Raw genomic sequence first — 20,722 nt, 5'->3', positions numbered from 1 at the left:
CCTAGGAGCGGCCCTGAGCATGTGGAGAAACCGGAACCAGGAGCGGCCCTGAGCGTGTGGAGAAACCGGAATCAAAGGCGGCCCTGAGCGTGTGGAGAAACAGGAACTAGGAGCGGCCCTGAGTGTGTGGAGAAACTGGAACCTAGGAGCTGCCCTGAGCGTGTGGAGAAACCGGAACCAGGAGCGGCCCTGAGCGTGTGGAGAAACCGGAACCAGGAGCGGCCCTGAGCGTGTGGAGAAACCGGAATCAGAGGCGGCCCTGAGCATGTGGAGAAACCGGAATCAGAGGCGGCCCTGAGCGTGTGGAGAAACCGGAATCAAGCGTGGCCCTGAGCCTGTGGAGAAACTGGAATCAGGAGCGGCCCTGAGCGTGTGGAGAAACGAATCAGAGGCGGCCCTTAGCATGTGGAGAAACCGGAACTCACCCTGAGCAGCCAGGCAACTCCTTCTCCACAGAAAGGACTTGAAAAGCATCTTTTGTTTACTAAACAGAAAAATAAGCTTTTTCTGTTTATGTCAACAAAAGAACTATCAGTGTGTAGTCCCTAAACCCAAAGAGAAGAGCGAGTTTCCAGCAGGAGGGTAGGCTCAGCAGCATCCACTGGCACTCAGCGTGGAACATTAGGGTGGGGTCGTAGGTGGCCTTGCTGGGTGCCACCAGGGAACTGTGGGGACATGGGGCTTTGTCTTTCATGAGCCAGCAGATGAACCCAGACCCTCTGAGGTGTTCAGCTGTTGGGGGAGAGGGCCGTGTGGTGGCCACGGGTGAAAAGGCTCAAAGGAGGATTTTTGTTTTTAGACGGCATTTGTCACGTCACGTTTACATTCAGATAAATGACTTCGAAGATAAGGAAACACTGGCGATGTCAGAGGGAGGGGATGCTGGTCAGCCCCAGGACCTTGCGCAGACAGTAGAGGGCTGGGGTCTGGGGAAGGTGGAGGGGGTCAGGAGAAAAGGCAGCTACAGGGGGTCATAGTGGGTGGGAGCTGCTCATTGCTGCTTAATTGCCTCATTTAGGAGATAAACTGAGGCCCTCAAAGGTTTAAAGTTACACTGATATGGCAAAGTGAAAGAAGAAATTAGAGAATGGGATGTAAAGACTAAAAATATTAATGAGTTTAAACATGGACACAGTCTCTCTGGGATATGGATGGTAATTCTAAAAAAGCAGAGACAAAAATATTTTGGCAATAAGCCTGCCTCTTCCATCTCCTGAAAACATGCCTTAGAGGGGCAGGACCTGGGAGCCCGCCTTTGGGAACCGTGTCTTCACCCGCTTGCGGGGTGGCCACGGTGCTCCATGACTGCTCTCCTTCCACACACACCTGGCCAGGGGATTTTTGGAGAGTGGGGAGCAAGAGAAGTGGGAGCTGCAAACCAGGCACCAGGAGGATGACAAAGCCTCGCAGGACATTGTGTCCAAATACCACAAGTGACATAGTGTGAATGTGAATTATTTTTCATTCAGTTTTCCCCAGTGGTTTGTCATCTATTTTCAAGCAGACTGCAAGTTCTGTTTAAGGAATCATGAAAGCCCTACTGTCCCTTACCCGATGATCATCTCAAGTTGGGCAAGACGATGGATTAGGAGGCTGTTCATGCCTGAAGACAGCCAGAGCAGAAAGAAAGGAAAAAAATATAAACTAATAAGAAAAAGGCATTTGCATGAGTACATACACATAATCGTATATCCATGTAAAGGTATAACTATATCAGATAATTGTACTCAGAGAGCTGGCCAGCATTGTCCCAAGCACCTGACACATACCAAGAATCCTCCTAATGACTCTAGGAGTGGTACTGCTTCTGCCATTTCACAGGCAGAGAAAGTAAAATACAGGAAGGCAACGTATGCAGGATCACATGGCCAGAAAGTGATAGATCTGAGGCCAGACAATGGGTCCTGAGCCTAATCCAAGCACCTGTTAAATTCACTGCAGCCAGACAAACCACCCTGAGGGCTCAGCTCTGGTACCCAAGGGACGGGGACCTACATACTCAGGGATTGGGTAGCCTCCTATGCTCCTATGCTGTACGGTACGGCCAAGTGCTCCCGGGCTGCACACCTGGACAGCAGGTGACTATACACAATTGCAATACAACAGTATTTGTGTATCTAAACATAGAAAAGGCACAGTAAAACATGCTATAAAAAGATAAAAAATGGCTCACCCATACAGGGAACTTACCCATAAACAGAGCTTTTAGAACTGGAAGCTGCTCTGGGTGAGTGAGTGGTAAGTGCACACAAAGGGCTACGACATCACCATACGTAGCTGTAGACTTCGTAAACACTGTACTTGTAAGCTAAGACATCACCTCACACAGCTGTAGATTTGTAAACACCATACCCGTGGGCTAAGACAACACCACACACGACTGTAGATTTCCTTAAACGACTGTACTTCGAAGCTAAGACATTACTGCCATTGGCTGTTAGACTGTCGTAAACACCATACTTGTGAGCTAAGACATACACAACGCAGCTGTAGATTTGTAAAACACCGTACTTGTAAGCAGACATCACCGACCACAGCTGTAGACCTTCGTAAACACTGACTCATGAGCTAAGACATCACCGCACGTGGACCTGAGATTATTAACACTGTACTCGTAAAGCTAAGACATCACCGCACATGTGGCTAAGACTGTCGACTACTTGCGAGCTAAAGACATCACCGCACGCGGCTTGTAGATTCAGTAAACACTGCACTCGTGAGTCTAAGACATCACCTGCATGTGGCTGTAGATTCATAAAACACTGTACTCATAAGCTACACATAAATCTGTAAGTAAAATTCCTTTGTTAAATAAATTATCTCCATTTACTGTAACTTTCTATGTTGTAAATTCCCTTAAAGCTTTTTGGACTCATTTATAAAAACAAAGTAAAACATATTGTACAGCTTGTACGAAATAATTTATCCTTATATCATTTTCCAATTAAAAGTTTTAGACTTTAAACTTTGTTAAAAACTATACACAGACACACATTTAATCTGGGCCTCCACAGGGTCAGGATCACCAAATCATTGCCTTCCACTCCACATCTTGTCCCACTGGAAGGTCTTTTAGGGCAATGACATGCACAGACTGTCATCTGTGTGAACAATGCCTTTTGCTGGATTCCCTCCTGAAGCGTGCTGAGGCTGTCTTTACAGTTTAACTTTTATTGTAAGGCAGAGAGAATATAACTCTAAGATAATGGACCATTTAAAGGAATACATAAACTGGTTACACAGGTATGCTTATCACAATCGCAGTATTATTGCATGTACTGGTGTATGAATCCTATATGACTATACGTTCATACAACTGGCAGCACAGGTTTACGCTAGCATAAGCCACAAACAGTGACATATTGCATTATGATGGGCCACAACATCAATAGAACTCCATTTTCACAGGAATTTTCAGCTTCATTACATCTGTACGAACCACTGTCATTTAGGGAACACTGTCTTGGAGACCACCGTGGTCTTGTCATTGACAGAAACGTGCACTAACACAGCACATACTAATTCAGTAAAGGTGCCAGGAGCCTCCCTGAGAGCCCAGCGTCTCAGTCTGCTAAGACCACAGGCCATGATGAGTGGACCTAAAGACCTACCAGGAGAACTGTGGCCCCCTCCCAGCCGAATCCTTCTCATGTACACATGTAATGCACATGAAGCACACACTTCCACAGATGCATGCACAGCATGTGCATACTTTAAACACAACTCCACATACAAAAAACAGAGGCAATACTAACTCAATGTGCATGTGAACATGCACATACATGGCAACACACACAATTACTCACATAGCCCACACATCAGCACAAACCTCATCCGTCATGCACACATGTACACATGCAACATACTTGCACACACCATAAAACACTCGGTACACTACACTCAACACATGGCAAAATCACACTTGAACACACATGCACATGGGAAGTGCACTTGCATTCTTGGCCAAACCCTCAATACACTTGTACCACAGGCACCCACCCATGCAACACCACGTGCATTACTCATACTTGCATGTAACATGTTTGCACAAATATAGCTGCATATTTGATATGCAACACAACACACGTGCAAAGTCATAAATGTGTACACATTTGATAACAGGTCACACAATTGTAACATACTGCAACACACTCATGAAACACGACATGCACGTGTCTACACTTGCAGCACACACTAACACTCATGCACAGCACTGTGCCAGTTGAAACATGCAATATTGGACACACATGCACACTTGTAACACACAACAGCATATATACACAACACACTTGTACAAACATACTGTCATGCATATATGCACTTGTACTCATATCACTCACCCACACAACACATGACACAGGCAAGCTTGCATATGCACAAACTCATTCACATGTGCAGACACTATTCACATACTTGCAACACACACATGCACGTATTCACAGCACACTCACATGCACTGAAACACACACACACACAAGGACCTGACCGAGTGAAAGGCTCTTGTTAAGCTATTTGTCTTTATCTCTATCTTCACTCCCTCCATTCTGCTCGTAAGTCTCAAGTTTATTGATGCACTTTTATTTTGCGCCCCCTGCTCTCAGGATCTTGATACTTGGACTAACACTGAGCAGGAATTAATTTAATATCTATGCTTTTCTGGTAATACCCTTTAATTATGACTTCAGGTTACAAGCCCTGAGGAAGCTAAGAAAGTTTTCATCCTAGGACTTTACACCAATGTAATGTTCTTAAGATATAAAAAATTGCTGAAACTGTTTCTTTTTCTTTTGAGACAAGGTCTTGCTCCATTGCCCAGGCTGGAGTGCAGCGGTGTGATCACGGCTCACTGTAGCCTCTAACTCTTAAGCTCAAGCACTCATCCCACTTCAGCTTTTTGAGTAGCTAGGACTATAGGCACATGCCACCACACCTAGCTCATTTTTTAAAAATGTAGAGATGGAGTCTTGCTATGTTGCCCAGGCTGCTCTCAAAACTCTTGGGCTCCAGTGATTCTCCTGCCTTGGCCTCCCAAAGCACTGGGATTACAGGTGTGAGCCTGTTCGCCAGCCTTAAAAACCCCATCTTCAAACGCAGACAAAAATATATATATTTCCTATCTAAAGTCTGAAAAACTAAAGTGTTCATGGAAAGACCAAATTGAAAGTCATTGAGAGACTTATGAATTCATTTTAAATGAATTACATTGTAAAAATATTTTTAAAGTGATCAATCACTTTCAAATAGTATTAACACAATTTCATCATTTCCTTCCTGCACATGTGGGACTGTAATCTGTTCCAGAAGCAGGGAGAGTGTGTCTCCTCACTCTGTGATGCAGAAATGCTCTCCATGGTGACCTGTCACAGATGCAGGCAGGTCCCACCCACCATGGCTCCAAGAATAAAAAGGGCATCAGAAACAGAGGCAGAAAACCAAGTAGAAATGGCTAATACACCTGACCTGTTTAACCACTGACTTCCACAATGGTCGTCTTCCTCTGCAGGCTGTCTTTCTTGTGCGCGTGCACATTCATATTCTCTCTCAAGGAAATTACATGTGCATACCAATAAGCTAACCTTCTCCAGAGTAATTAGACGATACATGGGCAGGTGCCTTGGAGCTCCCGAGTGAGTGTGCCATTAAAGCAACAGGAACAGTAATTCAGTAATTAATCCTGTGACAGACCCTAATGCAGATCAAGTGAGAAAACCACCATCCCATTTTTATAGGAAGAGTAACAAGAAAGGAAAGGGTCAATGCTTTTAGTGGCTCTCATTTCACTGCCTCCCGACTGCTGGCCTTGGACTGTCGACTTTCTCACCCTCTGTGGTCAGCAGCCCTAGGCCAGTGGAACAGAAGAGGTGAGTCCTCTGTCATCATCCAGCTGCTGGAGCCCAAAGTGACAGCATCGGCCCCGGTCCAGCTCTTCACAGCATTCCTTTACTTTGTCCTCACAGGTGCCCGGGAAGACAGGTTTTACTGCACCTGTTCTGAGCGCCTCCCCCCCCCCGCCCACTCCCTGAGCTCCTGCTGAAATGTGATCCCCAGGGTTGGAGGTGAGGCCTAATGGGAGGAGTCAGAGTCATGGGGGCGGATACCTCCTAATAGATGCAGGCCCTCCCTGCGGGTGAGCAGGTTCTTGCTCTACCTGCTCCCAGGAGAGCCGGTGGCTAAAGACAGTCTGTCCCCTCCTCCTACCATGGATCTCTTCACTTGCGGCTCCTCTTTCCCTCCACCATGAGTGAAGCTCCCTGAAACCTGACCAGAGGCAGATGCAGGCACCACACTTCCTGTACAGCCTGCAGAACCCTGTGCCAAAACACTTCTTTTCTTTATAAATCACCCAGTCTCAGGTGTTCCTTTATAGAAACGGAAACAGACTAAGGCAAGAGGGAAACAGGTTACAGAGCATAATACCTCATTCCCAGAGGAGCTGACTTCTTACCTGTGTGACCCAGAGCCCCCTCTGCCAGTGGCTGCAGCACGAGGTGTGTTACATGCTGGTAGAGGTCGAAAGTGATGCTGGAGATTAAAGCTGGATGTATTTTTACTTGGGAATGTTTAAGGGAGGTTTAAGGAAGGAGAGGGCTTTGGAGCTGCGCTTGGAGGACTGGAGGAAAGGCCCCTGGGGCCAGACTCCTTGGAGGTGGGCTGGGGGTTGCGGACTGTGAGTAGGTGGTGGGGGCATCAGAGAGCAAGGCTGGGATGCCACTGAGGTTCTCTGCACTGAGGGTAAGGGAGAAGGGGCCCAGCCAGACGGAGGGGGCTACAGACAGACCCAGTCAGAAAGGTCAGAGAGAGAACATCATGGAGAAAAAAACTGAAAGGAATGAGAAGAGTGAGAGCAGCCCCAGAAGCTGGCAGGGAAGGGCAGCGTCTCCCACCCGAGGGCATGGAAGGAAGAGTGGCACACGGTCCATCTAGAGAGCAGCAGGGAGGGTTCAGGGGTGCCTGGGCAGGGCCCAGCGAAAGGAAGTTGCTCTGCAATGTAGAGCCAGACTCAGCTTTTCTTCTCTGTATGTAAAATGCTGAGGATGGGGGTCGGGTCTGAGTCTCATGAAGATGTCTGGCACCCGAGGAACTCCGCTCGGCACTGCTCAAAGGTGAGAGCCTAGGCCAGCGAGCAGCAAGAGTCAGCGGCGTGGGTGCCAACCAGACCCACGCAGTGGTGTGTGGGAAAGTGGACTGCACCGCAAGCTCCTGTTCCCTACGCGCTCTCACTTCCATTTCAGACGCTTTCCAAAGCAGCTAGCAGCCCAGTCAGGGAAAAGGTTACTCTTTGAGGGCCAGGCCACAGACAGAACTGCATACATGTGTTATTTGACGAGATATTGCTCGCTTCTTCAGGAAGTCATACAATTACGAGATATTTTCCAAAGAATTCTTATGGGGAGTTAAGCAGACATGCTTTAAAGCCCAGAAGTGATTATTTAGAAAATCGTATGCCCAGAAACAAGTTATCTAATCTAAAACTACATTTCTGATTTTTCTAAGTGTTCCAGACTGAACTTTGTCCCTGGCAGCTGGTGGCCTTGGGGGCAGGCGTTGCCTCTGGTCCTCAGCGTGCAGGGCCTCCCGAGGGCTCCTAGGTGGCCACCACTCTTCTGTGATTTCATAACTGTGCAGCCAGTGGTTCTGTCGACCGGAGGGCCTGATGGAAGAGCCACAGAGCCAGGCATGCATCTACGAGTGTGAACCGTCAGGGCGGTTGTGGCTCCTGGCCCTGGCACATGAGCTCTCAGCCACTGGTCAGGGCAGGCATGGCACCTGGCCTTGGCACACGAGCTCTCAGCCACTGGCTGTCCCATGCAGGCTGTTGGGACATCCCTGGCATCCCCCCACCAGCCAGCTGAGCCACTGCCCAACTTGTGCTGATCGAAAATGCCTCCAGGCATGCCAGACACCCCGAGGCACAGGCACACACAGCAACACTCACGGAGCGGCCGCTGACGGCGGCAAGGGAAGACACCTAAGTGTCCCACACACTTCACCTAAGCAACAATGAACGGGCACCTCCACAGTCACCAAGCGGAAAATGATCTGTTTCAACGGGTGAAGTCTGCAGTAAAAATCACGCCTTCTTTCCTTCCTCTTTGGCGTCTTAGTGGGTCCTCCCTGGTGGGCAGAGATTCCTCTGAAGGGTTCTCACCCTGCTCAACCCCACCCCTGCCTTCTAGAGTCCTCACACACTCACCAAGAACTCCACTTTTCTTCTCAGGGGGCGCTTAGGAGGCCACATAGAGAAGGTAACCTGAACCCTAACCCCTATTTTAAGCGCCTTCACAAAACACCATGCAAATAAATGTGGGCAGGATGCTGACATTCTACGAGGGGGGCAAAATGGTGCCTCAAATAGGAAGGAAAAGAACCAAGTGCCTGCCTTCCGGTGAGACGGTCAGATAAAGCGGCTCTGGCCACACTCCTGCCATCACACCGGCCACTGCCATCCTGCAACAGAGTTTCTTTCTCTTTTTTTTTTTTTTTTTTTGAGACAGAGTCTTGCTCTGTCTCCCAGGCTGGAATGCAGAGGTGTAATATCAGCTCACTGTAACCTCTGCCTCCCAGTTTTAAGCAATTCTCCTGACTCAGCCTCCCAAGTAGCTGGGAGTACAAGTGCCTGCCACCAAACCTGGGTAATTTTTAGTGGAGACGGGGTTTCGCCACGTTGCCCAGGCTGGCCTCGAATTCCTGACCTCAGGTGATCCGCCTACCTCAGCCTCCCAAAGTCCTGGGATTACAGGCATGAGCCACCGTGCCTGGCCAGAGTCTTCAGTTGCCAAGTTCAAGCCAATGCCTAACTCCACCACTTCACTCATGAGACAGTCACACTCTGAGCAGATAAACGTCGCGTACACCCCTTCTTCTAGATGGACACCTGCATGCAAGGCCACAGAACAAAACATAAAAAGGAAAAGAAAAAACCCAGAAGCGTACAGTACCTGTCATGTCTCAGGGCTCTCATGTCCACATAGACAGTGGTTGGGTCAGGTCCTGAGGTTCCCTGCAAGCAACAACACAGAGTGGTTAACTCAAGTTGACGTGGAAGGAGACTGGGGTCTGTGCTTCTACTAGCTAGGAAACATTTCTTTGGTAAAATGTTGAAGTGAAAAATAAAACTAAAAGCACTTAGACCAGCAATCTCTGCAAGACACCTGCTAGCTTTCAGTTTGATAACCTAACTTATTAGGATAATACTGGATTCACACAGCTTGACCACCAATATATAAAAATAGGAAAGAAAAGAGACAAGCCACGCACTGTGCCAAAAAAAGGGAAGGCTGAAACTGCCAAGATGGTGGCTGCGAAAGCAGGTTGGAAGGATGTGAAGCATCTGTGCAGAGAAATTTTTACCACATGCATCCACCTTTAACAACAAAAGGTGTACTTTGAGGGCCCAGGACAGTGAAGCAGATGCATGATGTGGATGGACAGGCCAGGGAGGAAGAGGTGAGCGGAGCATCTTGCTCCTCCGGGCTCTGCTTGTGCTCTGGCTCTCTGGCCTGAGGAAGGCATTTTCTGCTGAGACATAGGTCAGAGAAGGGGTATTTTATCCTGGTAAGCTGGGCAGGATTTGGTGGTCTGAGCCACTGGGCTGTTGATTTTACACAGGGGTCCAGAAATCTTTTCTTGGCACCATAAATTGCTTGAAAAATTACACCATGCTGACTTCTGACCAGTGACCTCTGTCCACAGAATAGCAGTATCATGAAGGCTGTGTTACAAACCAAAATTGTACAACCATTTTTGGGGAAGGCAATACAATACCTTGGTTGGAAAAAGACAACCTACAATAAATTTGCCAAAAAATAAGGGAGCCCTTCAGAATTCATTTGAAGAATTACACTAAAATTCTTCAGGAGAGAATTCCCAATTTTGTACTAAAGGCACACAATTTTCTTATATTGCTTATATATAAGAAAAAAAGACAATGTCATTAAAACATACCATAGTACTCAATAACCCTAGGCCCTGGTATCTCACCACCGAGACAGGGAAAAAGAACAGCACATGCGAGTCAGCCTCCTGGCGGACGCTCCCAGTGACAGCTCTACCCCCGCTGCTCAGCAAAGCCACGCCACAGACCAGCGCCCAGCGGAGAACCGGCCCACAGTGAGTAACGCAAAATACAGCCATGGAGGGTCAATTAAAAATAAGTAAATGGAAAACAGGTGGAGAATTAAGTAAAACAGAGATGAACCAAACTGGCAAAGGAACCACTGACCGCGCACCCCGGGAAGACAGCGTCGGCTACGCGTGAGGCCTGAACGTGACACTGCCCGGCAGGCAGCACCCACGATCACAGGGTCCGCAGACCCCCGGCCAATCTCTGCACTCAATTGCTAGTCTGTCCCATGGCTGGATGCGGGCAAGGCAGCGGGGCTGGGCAGGGAGGCATGGGTGTGACGGACAGGAAAGTCCCCTACCTGCTCGGCCAGGGTCCACAGCCTGTGAGGCTACAGCAGCAGAAGGGTGAGGATGAGAAGAGAGGAGAGAATACCAGACAACAGAAACCAACACACACAACACACATGACCCGACAGTGAAAAATGGGATGGAGAAGAGGGAGGGGTGGGGAGGAAAATGCGAAAAGCAGGAAACAAAATGAAAAGAAGATCAAAAACAACATCAAATATGGAAATCATTAAAATTAACCACTGTACACGACTAAAAGAAATGTTTTAAAGATGTCAACATATCCACGGAGCAACAGAAGAGGGCGAAGCAGGTGACTAACCACGGCGCAGGGACCTGAGTCGCTTTGAAACACAGAAGGTAAATGGTGGCGCTGCGCCGTCTCACTCACAGCACTCTTTCTGAGGGACGTGGGAGTGCAAGTTTCATTCGCTACATCGGTTGAGGTAGTTCCGAGGTTCTGATTCCAGTAACAATGGAGAGCCTGTAAGCTTTTACACCTGAAATTAGGGTACTAGCCCTCTCCACCTAAATGATGAGGCAAAAGGAAAGGCCAACGTGCATCTGAAGTCTGAAAGAATCCAGCGCTGGGCTCTCACACGGTCTGCTCAGCCGCCTCAGGAGGAGTTTCCACCCCAGCAAATGTGCTCTGTTGCTGTTCCCCAAACAGAGACACCGATTTCTGTTTTCTCCTCCTCATCATCCATGGCTGTGGTCCCTGCCTGCTACCCGTATTAAATCATCTACCCCGGCTGCTGGACAATTCCAGAAAGCAACTTGGGCAAGCTCCTTGGATGCAAGGTATTTTTCCCTATGTGACTTAGCTGTCTTTTCCAAACATTCCCCAAAAGTACAAAGAGTAGAAGATTTTTCACAGGTGCCTGGATGGATGCACACCTGTTCCTGGTGTGTACGGCCCAGCACCCACCCACACCCCCATGACGACAAGAGGCAGACACTAGAGACAGCAGCCGCAGCCGTGGAAAGGGGTTCAGTGGTTTTCTTCTGGCTGAAATGTGGTCACAAAGCCAGATGGAAAAACTGCCACCACTTACAACAAAGCCAACCCGATGAAAACAAGCAACGGCTCAAGATTTTAAAAGAAAATGGACTCCACTCTTCTGTTACTTCACTAGGGTGACTATGGCTACTGCTCTCTCTCAGCACCCTTGTGTTTAAAAAAGAGAGGAAGGACATGAAGAAAGAAAATAGCCAATAAAGGTGTGTACGCTCCAAACACATAGTGGACTTTTACTGAATATATTCGAGCTGAAGCAATGATTTAAATAATTTCCTTCCTTCATGATTCCTTGAAACCTAAATATTAACTGGAATGAAAATAAGTCAGCATTCTCTCTAAATGATCCAAGTTCAGAAATTGTTATAATGGCTCAAGGTGGTATCTCAGGAAAAAATGTGCATGGCTCGTACCTCCTTTCCTATCTTGTACCACATGGAGGAGGCAACACTGCGCCTGAAGCCAAATAGGCCTGAGCATTAATAGAGAAGAATACGTGAAGGAGAGAAAGGGGTAAGACACAGCTGCTTCCAAATTATAAAACCTCTGAGGTAAAAAGTCTGAAATTTCAAGATACATATTGAGGGAGTATTTAACAAAATCTTCATATTGCCAAAGAATGCTAGCCAGTGTTCCCTTAAATACAGAGATCCCTAATGCCCCTCAGTATTTAAGGATCAAATACTTGCAAAAGGACCCACAGAAAACAGCATTATCCATTCCAACTAAAGCTCATTCAGAAACAAAGATAAAGCATTTTTGAAATTGCAAGTTATATTAATGAGAAAAAAAGATTCACATTAAAATCCAGTTATATAATAAAAATGTTAAGCAGTCAGCCTTCCATATCCGTGAGTTTTGCATCTTTAGATTTAACCAACCTTGAATCACAAATATTTGAAAAAATTGCACCTGTACTGAACAGGCACAGACTTTCTTCTCATAATTCCCTGAACGATACAGTACAACTGTTTACACAGCATTTACATCATATTCAGCATCACAAGTCATTAGAGATGATTTAAAGTACATGGAGGATGTGCATGGGTTCTATGCAAATGCTGAGCCATTTTCCAGCAGGGACCTGAGCATCTGCGGACTTAGGTATCCATAGGGAGTCCGGAAACCTGTCCCCCACTGAGGGACAAATGTATATACCAAAAAGTAAGTTTCTTACTGACATAGGAGTATTATATCAATTAGGTATTAAGTGCTTATTGCACAAATGAGTCATATTTAAATCTCAGGTGAAGATATACAGACTCACATCCCAAATATCAGCACAGAAAACACAAAACAGGACTAATTTTAGCATTTAAGCTGACTGGTGATTTTACTATTCAGCAATTCACACACCATAATATTAGCACAACCTAGTACTTGCACACAGGGCTACAGTAAGTAGAAATGTGTGAAAGAATGAACAAATTCCAAAGACCTGATACTGGGCTTATGTAGTACGCTGGGTACGTCTAAGACGAGAAAAAGCTTAGGTTGTATGTCTCCAGGCAAATGACACTCTTCAAATTTAAAGGGAAAATGACACAAAATTTGACTACCTCTTTCTACTCCTATTTCCAAAAGAATTTCTCTATTTGCATTAAAATGTGGGGGCTGTGGAAATGTCACCGGCTTAGAGAAGCCTTCATGATGTACTCCAAGTGATCGTTTCAAAACGATTAGCTAAATATGACAGGTCCCTGCCCTAAGCCCTCTAACAATTTCCCACTGATCTTGGGAAAAGGACCGGCGCTTGGTGCAGCCTTCTGTCGTCCTCCCTCTCTGGCCACCCTGGCCTCTTCCCATCTTTCCTGACCCCTCCAAAGTTGCAGGGGCTTCAGCTCAGCTTCCCTGGCCAGAGTGCTCTTCCCTCCCCACTCTCGTCACCGCTAACTCATCTTTCTCAACTCGGCACCAGCCAGCATTCCCTTAAAGAAGCCTGACAGGGAGGTTGGCCTTCCTGTGCTGCACCGGATCAACCAGCTGGACGCCATCCTTCACATGGTCTGTGGCCAATGTCCGCCTCTCCTGGGCCCGGGAAGGCACCAGGACAAGGCTGGGTCTGTGCTCATCTGCTACCCCCTGCTATGAAATACCTTAGGTTAGGTAACAGGCTGTTCACAGCTCTGGAGTCTAGCAAGTCCCAGATCGAGGCACCTGCAGAGTGGATGAAGATGCTCCTTTAGGGAGGAAGTCTCATTTGTGAGGGCTCCATCCTCATAATCTAATCACCTTCTAAAGGCCTCATGTCTTGTATTACTGCGTTAGGGATTATAGTTCGACATAGACGGTTTGGAGGGGGGACACAGACATTCCAACCTCAGCAATCACGTCATCCACAGTTCATTTACTTTTCACGTCCTTATTGGTGTGATTGCTGCTGGTTCTTTACTCGTCCCTTTTGTTCTTTGTTCCTCCCTTCCTGCCTCCTTTTCTCATGAATAGAAGGAATATTTGTGGTATTTCATTTTACCCTCTGTGTATTTTTTGCATGATTTATTGCATTCTATCTTCACATAGTGTTATGCATTATGAAAATGAAGATTCTTGCAATGGTGCATTTCCAGGGCCCGACTTCCTGTTGTCTCATCTGTTACTCCTACACACGTTATGAACACCTCAGCAGTTCATCTTTTTAAATGGTCAATACTTTTAAAACAAACTAAAAAATATTTACATGTCTACATATTGATAGATTCTAAAACATTTTCTTGTATTTACTCTTTCCAGTGTTCTCCATTTCTTCTTAAAAATTTGGGCTTCGTTTTGCTATCATTTGTTTTCATCCTGAGACATTCTTACTATTTCTTGTGATGCGTATTTGCTGATGGATTCTCTAGGTTGGCTAAGTATCTGCTTTTCTCTTCCATTCTGAAGGATCTCCTGCTTCCAGCATTTCTGATGAGAACTCAGTGTCGTTTTTATTACTTCCCCCTACTTAGCTTTATTTCTGCAGGGGCTTTAAGATCGACTCTGCCATCGACTTTCAGTGTTTGGACAACAATGTGTCTGGGTGTGATTCTTCTCATTTACTCTGCCTGGAGTTCACTGAGCTTCCTGAATCTTTGTGTTGATTCTTCCCTTCGCTCCTGGCCATAGTTCTTCAAATTGTTCTCTTGCCCCATTTTCTCTCACCCGCTCCTGCTGGGGCTCCGATCACTACAGGTATGTTAGACCCACGGGCCTCAGATGCTCTGTTCCACTGTATTTTCATGCCTTTTCTCCTTGTTTTATGCTTAGGTCATTTCTATTGATCAGACTTCAAATTCGTTCAGTAAGTCTTTCCTCTGCTGTATCTAGTCTCCTATTAAACCATGGGAATTTTATTTCTAATACTAATTTTCATTTCCAGCATTTCCATTTTGTTTTTTTCATAGTCTTTATCCTTCTGCAATACCCCTCACCTCTTCATAGATGTTGTAGACCTTTTCAACAAATTCCTGGCCTCACCTATCACAGCTATTCCAAAGTCTCTGATAATTCCAGCATGTCTCTTCTACTGACTCTTTTAGGGGCCGTCTCCTCTCATGAACATGAGTCCAATTCTCTTGCTTCTTTGCAGGTCTTTTAAATTTTGATTATACAACACAATGTTTTAGGAACAACGAAGACTGTATTTAAAAGAACAGTAAATATTAAATAACATTTATCCCCAGAAAAGAATTTACAAGTCTATGGGCAGGACCCGGATGCTGGGCCTGACACTGACCCTGGAAGTCTTCTGTGCTTCACGGCGAGGACCTGCTTTCCAAATGGCGGGAGACTTTCCGCCCACTGCTTCGCTGTTGGCTCTTCAGGTAACCGGGTGATTCTCTCTTCAGTCTCACCCCCAGCTTCCTCTATTCCACTGCCACCCCCCCAGACTTTGGAAGGCAAATATATTACACATGGTGAAGGGCAAGGGTGCTGCAGAGGGATGTGCTATGCCCTCATCCCACCTCCATTGTTGAAGTATGAGTGGAGTTCCCACAGTGATCTGGGCCACCCTGGAGGGGATAAGCCAGGGCTCTGCTGGGTGATCCGGGCCGCCCTGGAGGGGTAGCCAGGGCTCTGCTGGGTGATCCAGGCTGCCCTGGAGGGGTAGCCAGGGCTCTGCTGGGTGATCCAGGCTGCCCTGGACGGGTAGCCAGGGCTCTGCTGGGTGATCTGGGCTGCCCTGGAGGGGTAGCCAGGGCTCTGCTGCTCACCTCCCAGCCTTCAGGAGCCCCTGCCTTTTGCACACTAAAGGTCCAGAGTGCCTCAGAGAAAATGGATCCACTTTTAGGGCTCCCCTGGGATTCTCATCCACCTTGCTAACCAGATACTGCCATTTATGTTTTTTAAAAAGTTCAGAAACCTTTTGCTTTATCATTTTTTATGGTAAATTCTTTCTCCTGGTTCCTCTGCCATGGGAAAACCACATACAGGTCTCTTTTCTCCTCGGAAGAAATTTAATTCATTTACATTTGAGTCTTCAACTCTCTGATGGATCTTAAAAACGATGAATCTGTGTATTAACCAGATTGTTCTCATGGTTATGGTCGGAACAAGAGTCTCTTCTGACTTCTACATCTCAATAAAAAATGGAATTCCGAAACCTTTAAAAAATTTGCAAAAATCAAATGGAGCTTGTTTCTATGTTTGGCATCAAATGGATGGATGTGATGTTGTCATCAGGTGTTGACACAGGTGACAGACTGTCAGGAAATGGGGGGCTCTGGAATGGATTACTGGTGGGGTGGGGGCCACAGATAGTGTGAACCCAGCTCAGGCCACCCACCAGCAAACTGGTCATCAGGAGCACCACACACCAGCTTTCATAAAGTTTGACTGAAGCACGGCGATGTCTGCTCATTTACATATTGCCTATTTCTGCTTTGAGTGGCACAGCAGAGCTGAGCAGCTGTGCAGAAAGCACCATGAGGCTGGCAGCCTGGACGCCGTGCTCTGACACTTTAGAGAGAGGGCCTGGGAAGGCTTTAGCTTAGGGGCTGCCGAGTCACAGAGCAGATGAAAGCACCCAGACGGATGCAGCACGACTGTTTTGTTGTACTGACTGAATGATGAACTCAGATTCTTGTTTTTTGGTTCAAGACACAGACTAAAAGCCAGGAATGTTCTGTGACTGTAACAGAGAATCCCTCGCTGAAAGCCAGGCGAACACTTGAGGCTGTGGAGTTAACCCCTCGGACCCTCTTCACGATCTCCTGGGTCCCTAAGACTCTTCTGGTGGTGATTCCAACATTCCTGGAGACAGATGAAAAGACTCACTTAGCAACTTGCAGATCCAACATGATTATCTGTTCAGTGCAGTGTCCACCAGCGCCTAGGGCACGTGAAACATCCAAAAACACTGGTAGAAGAATTTGAATGTTCCTCCTCTTCTCTCTCTTCATCCCTCAATTGTAAATTTCACAATTCCATCTGTAGGTCACAGAATGCCAGTGATGGAACTGGAGGAAGAGGAGGCATCACCTAGAAAGCCGTGGGTTTGACACTGGTCATGGTAATTCCAGAGGCTTTGGCTTGTTCCCCCTTTGCATGAAGGGCGAGTGCCTGAGTAGATGTAAAAGCAGCAGCTGCATCATGGTGGTTTCCTGGGGCTGTGGAGAGCGTGAGGGCAGGACGAGAATGCAGTGATGCTGGGCAGCAAAAGGGAGAGGCGGGAACAGCTGCCGGCTGTCACAGTTTAGTCACCGTACATCTCAACCTTCCTCCTGTATCGGGAGAACTCCACTTTTTGAGTCCTGTTTGGATACAGAGCCGTTGTGGCTCTACAGGAAGTAAAAATACCAGAATTCCGTCCCCTTCCCAGCCTTCCTGGAAGCTAGGGTGTGGGGAGATGACTAACCAGTTGCATTTACAGGACAAAGCAATTGGGCTCTTGCTGTCAGCAGTGAAGGTGTCCTGACATGATCCAGGTTTGGGGAATGCCATGCTGGTGGGGAAGTCTCGTGTTCAGGAGCAAGGTCAGCAGTGCAGACTTCATGTTCTCCTCACAAGAACATGCTACTGTACAAGCGGTTCCTAGATGCAGGGTCCCAGTGCTGGTCCTACTCCCTCGGTGGTTCTGAGAGCCACCTATTGGTGCCTCAAATTGCCAAAGGAGGTTTCCATTGCTTACAGGTCAGAAAGCTGACTGATGTGCAGGGTACCTGGAAGACGGTTTCCATGATCCCAGCGCTGGCTGGGACGCCGTGTAGCAGGAGAGGGCGTGCAGTTCCTGCTGACGGTGGCTCATTCCCTGAGGCTTTCAAAATCCCCAACAGCACCTTATTTATTTCCTTCACCTAAAAGCAGTGTAGGGGGACAAGGAAACTGAGAGCTCAAGTTAATGCAAGTCTTATTATAACTATTTATTTTGAGAATTACTTAAGATTTACATCATCTCCTGAGCCTTCCACATTTCTTTTCTTTCTTTTTTTTTTTTTTTTTTATACAGTCTTGCTCCGTCAGCCAGGCTGGAGTACAGTGGCACGATCTCAGCTCACTGCAGCCTACACCTCCCAGGTTCAGGCGATTCCCCTGCCTCAGCCTCCCGAGTAGCTTGGATTACAGATGCGTGCCACTGAACCTGGCTAATTTTTGTATTTTTAGTAGAGACAGGGTCTTACCATGTTGAGCAAGCTGGTCTTGAACTCTTGACCTCAAATGATCCACCCGCCTCAGCCGCCCGAAGTGCTGGGATTACAGGTGTGAGCCACCATGCCCGGCTCACTTCTTTCACCAATCCATGACTCTTTCTATTACCAGGGTGGCTGTATTTCTCTTTCGTTGTGTGAGTTTCAGGAGTTAAGGGTCACTGCAATAGTTACTGTCGATTTAATCCCACAAAGCTACTTACAATAAAGCTGCCCTCTTAGATAAATCAGGTATTTTTCTAGATAATAAAACCAAAGGTTCTGTTGATGTTTTCTCCTAGTAAATAAACAACCGAGGTCTCTTTTGGAAAACAGAAGACCTCATGTTTTCTTCCCTTCTACTAGAAGGAGGATGCTAATTTTTCTGTTATAGTGAACAATATCTCTAAATCTAATGCAATAAGAGACCTTCCAGCTTACATTTTTGAAGAGTAATTGTGGCTGTGAGAAATATATTTCCAAATAATAAATGACACCTTCTAATAATACTAAAAGAAATTTATGTGAAAGCTAATTAAACACAGAAGTCATCATTTGATCTTTCTAATGTCCACTTTTATCATAAATTCAATAAATTCAAATTGTTTTAAAGTCATTTTTACAGCTAAAGATTCTGGGAAATGTTACTCCTAAGAGTAACAAATAGCTTTTACTTCTAAATTTTGTTCTGTTTTTACCTCCTAGCTTTGTCAATTAGGAAAGTTCACTTCTCAGGGCCTCCATCTCTCATCTTCAAATGACTGAAAGGGCCCTTAGGAGCATAGGAAGACCTAACTAGAGGCTGTCTGAATCCAACGGTCAGACCTAACTAGAGGCTGTCTGAATCCAACGGTCCAATGCAATGACTAAAGAATGTATTTTTCCAGCGTGAATGTCTCTTAAGGTGCAAGCCCCAGACTTCCTATTTGAGATGAAAATGCTGTTAGAAGGTTGAAGAATAGTAAACCCTGGGTTTTCACTTGCAAGGAACAGTTATAGATGTCGTATGAGCTTTTAGCTGGTGAAGATTCACACCAGGGGTTCATTTTAGAGAAAATTCATCATGCCAAGTCATTTTCCATGGGAGACTACACTCTAGTCAAATAAGTATACGTTTAATTTCTCTAATGTAAATTGTATTTATTACACGCACCGATTGGCAGTTAAAAGAATCAACTTTGGGAGGCCAAGGCAGGAGGATCACGAAGTCAGGAGTTTGAGACCAGCCTGGCCAACATGGCAAAACTCTGTCTCTACTAAAAATACAAAAATTAGCTGGGCGAGGTGGCAGGTGCCTGTAATCCCAGCTACTTGGGAGGCTGAGGCAGGAGAATTGCTTGAACCCAAGAGGCAGAGGTTGCAGTGAGCTGAGATCATGCCATTGCACTCCAGCCTGAGTGACAAGAGCAAGATTCCGTCTCCCAAAACAAACAAACAAAAAACCCCAGAATCAAGTATCAGTGCTTTCACAAAATGTATACAACATCAAGAAGTGACTGTGATGATGTGAGATGGCAGTGGACACTCAGGGAGGGAAATTCTTTTGTAAAAATGTGCTCTTGGTTGATTGTAGTGGCTCACGCCTGTAATCCCAGTGCTTTGGGAGGCTGAGGTGGGAGGGTCACTTGAGGCCAGGAGTTCAAGACCAGCCTAGGCAACACAGTGAGACCCTGTCTCTACAAACAGTAACTACAACAACAAAGAAAAAACTGTGTTCTGTAACACAGCTACTCACAGAGCAGAAGAGACATGCATATGTTGATAAATAACTATAAAGCAGGTGGAAAGTGCAAAGGAGGAAGAACAAAGTATGCTGGCAATTCAGAGGAAAGAGAGCACTGCAGCTGACAGAGTTCGAGAAGGCCCCATGGAGGGGACCCGGGCGGAGAAGCAGGACAAGGGCAGAGGAGAGTCCATCCAGGCCGAGCACAGTGTCCAGGTTATGAAGCAGAAGCAGGAAAGACTGCATGAGAAAATGGCTTAGGAAAAACTGCACGAAGGGGAGGCAGATGGTCGGGGCTGGATGGTGGGAGGACCAGAGCGCCACTGATGGAGCCGATTTTGCAAAGTAAAACAAACGCCCAGTGTGTCTCTGTACACCTGTAACGTTTCGTGTGTCAGGTATGTTTTAAAAAGTGCCTGTCCAGGTGCCAGGTCAGCACTGGTAAAACTGCACGCGGCTTCCCCCTTGAGGATGCAGCACTGCTCAGTAGCACCGGAAAGGCCTTTAAATCCTGCAGTAATAATACTCGTGAACTGCGCAGCTCAGCCTTCCCTGAAGACCAGGACCCCCTCTGACAGTGATGACCCTGACACCTCCTAAGCCCTGTTGCACACGGGTGAGGCTCCCTCTCTCTTCTGGACAATGTTCTTTGCTGAGTGTGCTCCCTATCTCCTGGAGACAAAACTCTTTCCTCGCTTCATCAGGCTTCCTCCACCAGAGCACACAGTCAGGGAAGGCCTGCAGGGGCTCCAGCAAAGAAGCCAGGAGAAACCAGCACTGTTAGAACGCAGTCAGTCAGGGGCACGGGGGCTCCAGTCGGGAAACCAGCGCTGTTAGAATGCAGTCAGTCTGAGAGCAGACACCCCCCTGCTTCCATACTCACTCACAATGCTGCTGCTTCAAACTGAAAACTACATTTTTCAACATCTTTAAATATTTAGGTACGAGGTTTGGAATTTTGGGAGTATC

At 46.7% G+C, this 20,722-nt stretch overlaps 1 protein-coding gene across 2 annotated transcripts in view; it reads right to left on the bottom strand.

The window, feature by feature from the left end:
• The window catches only part of DIP2C (DIP2 acetate--CoA ligase C (putative)), a 166,804-nt gene that overhangs the window by 26,221 nt on the left and 119,861 nt on the right, over positions 1 to 20,722 (bottom strand). Inside the window, exons 30-31 of one of the 2 annotated variants that reach the window (XM_017862169.1) lie at positions 10,425 to 10,454; positions 8,940 to 9,001 (exon numbers count right to left, since the gene is read on the bottom strand). In XM_017862169.1, the coding sequence (XP_017717658.1) occupies positions 8,940 to 9,001; positions 10,425 to 10,454 (92 nt within the window). The remainder of the gene's footprint in view (positions 1 to 8,939; positions 9,002 to 10,424; positions 10,455 to 20,722) is intronic. The other variant, XM_017862170.1, reaches the window with a different exon arrangement.

The sequence above is a fragment of the Rhinopithecus bieti genome, unplaced genomic scaffold (assembly GCF_001698545.2).
Source record: "Rhinopithecus bieti isolate Rb0 unplaced genomic scaffold, ASM169854v2 scaffold_64050, whole genome shotgun sequence".
Taxonomy (NCBI): domain Eukaryota; kingdom Metazoa; phylum Chordata; class Mammalia; order Primates; family Cercopithecidae; genus Rhinopithecus; species Rhinopithecus bieti.
The sequence above is the reverse complement of the archived record's forward strand: the minus strand, read 5'-3'. Positions and strand labels throughout refer to the sequence as shown.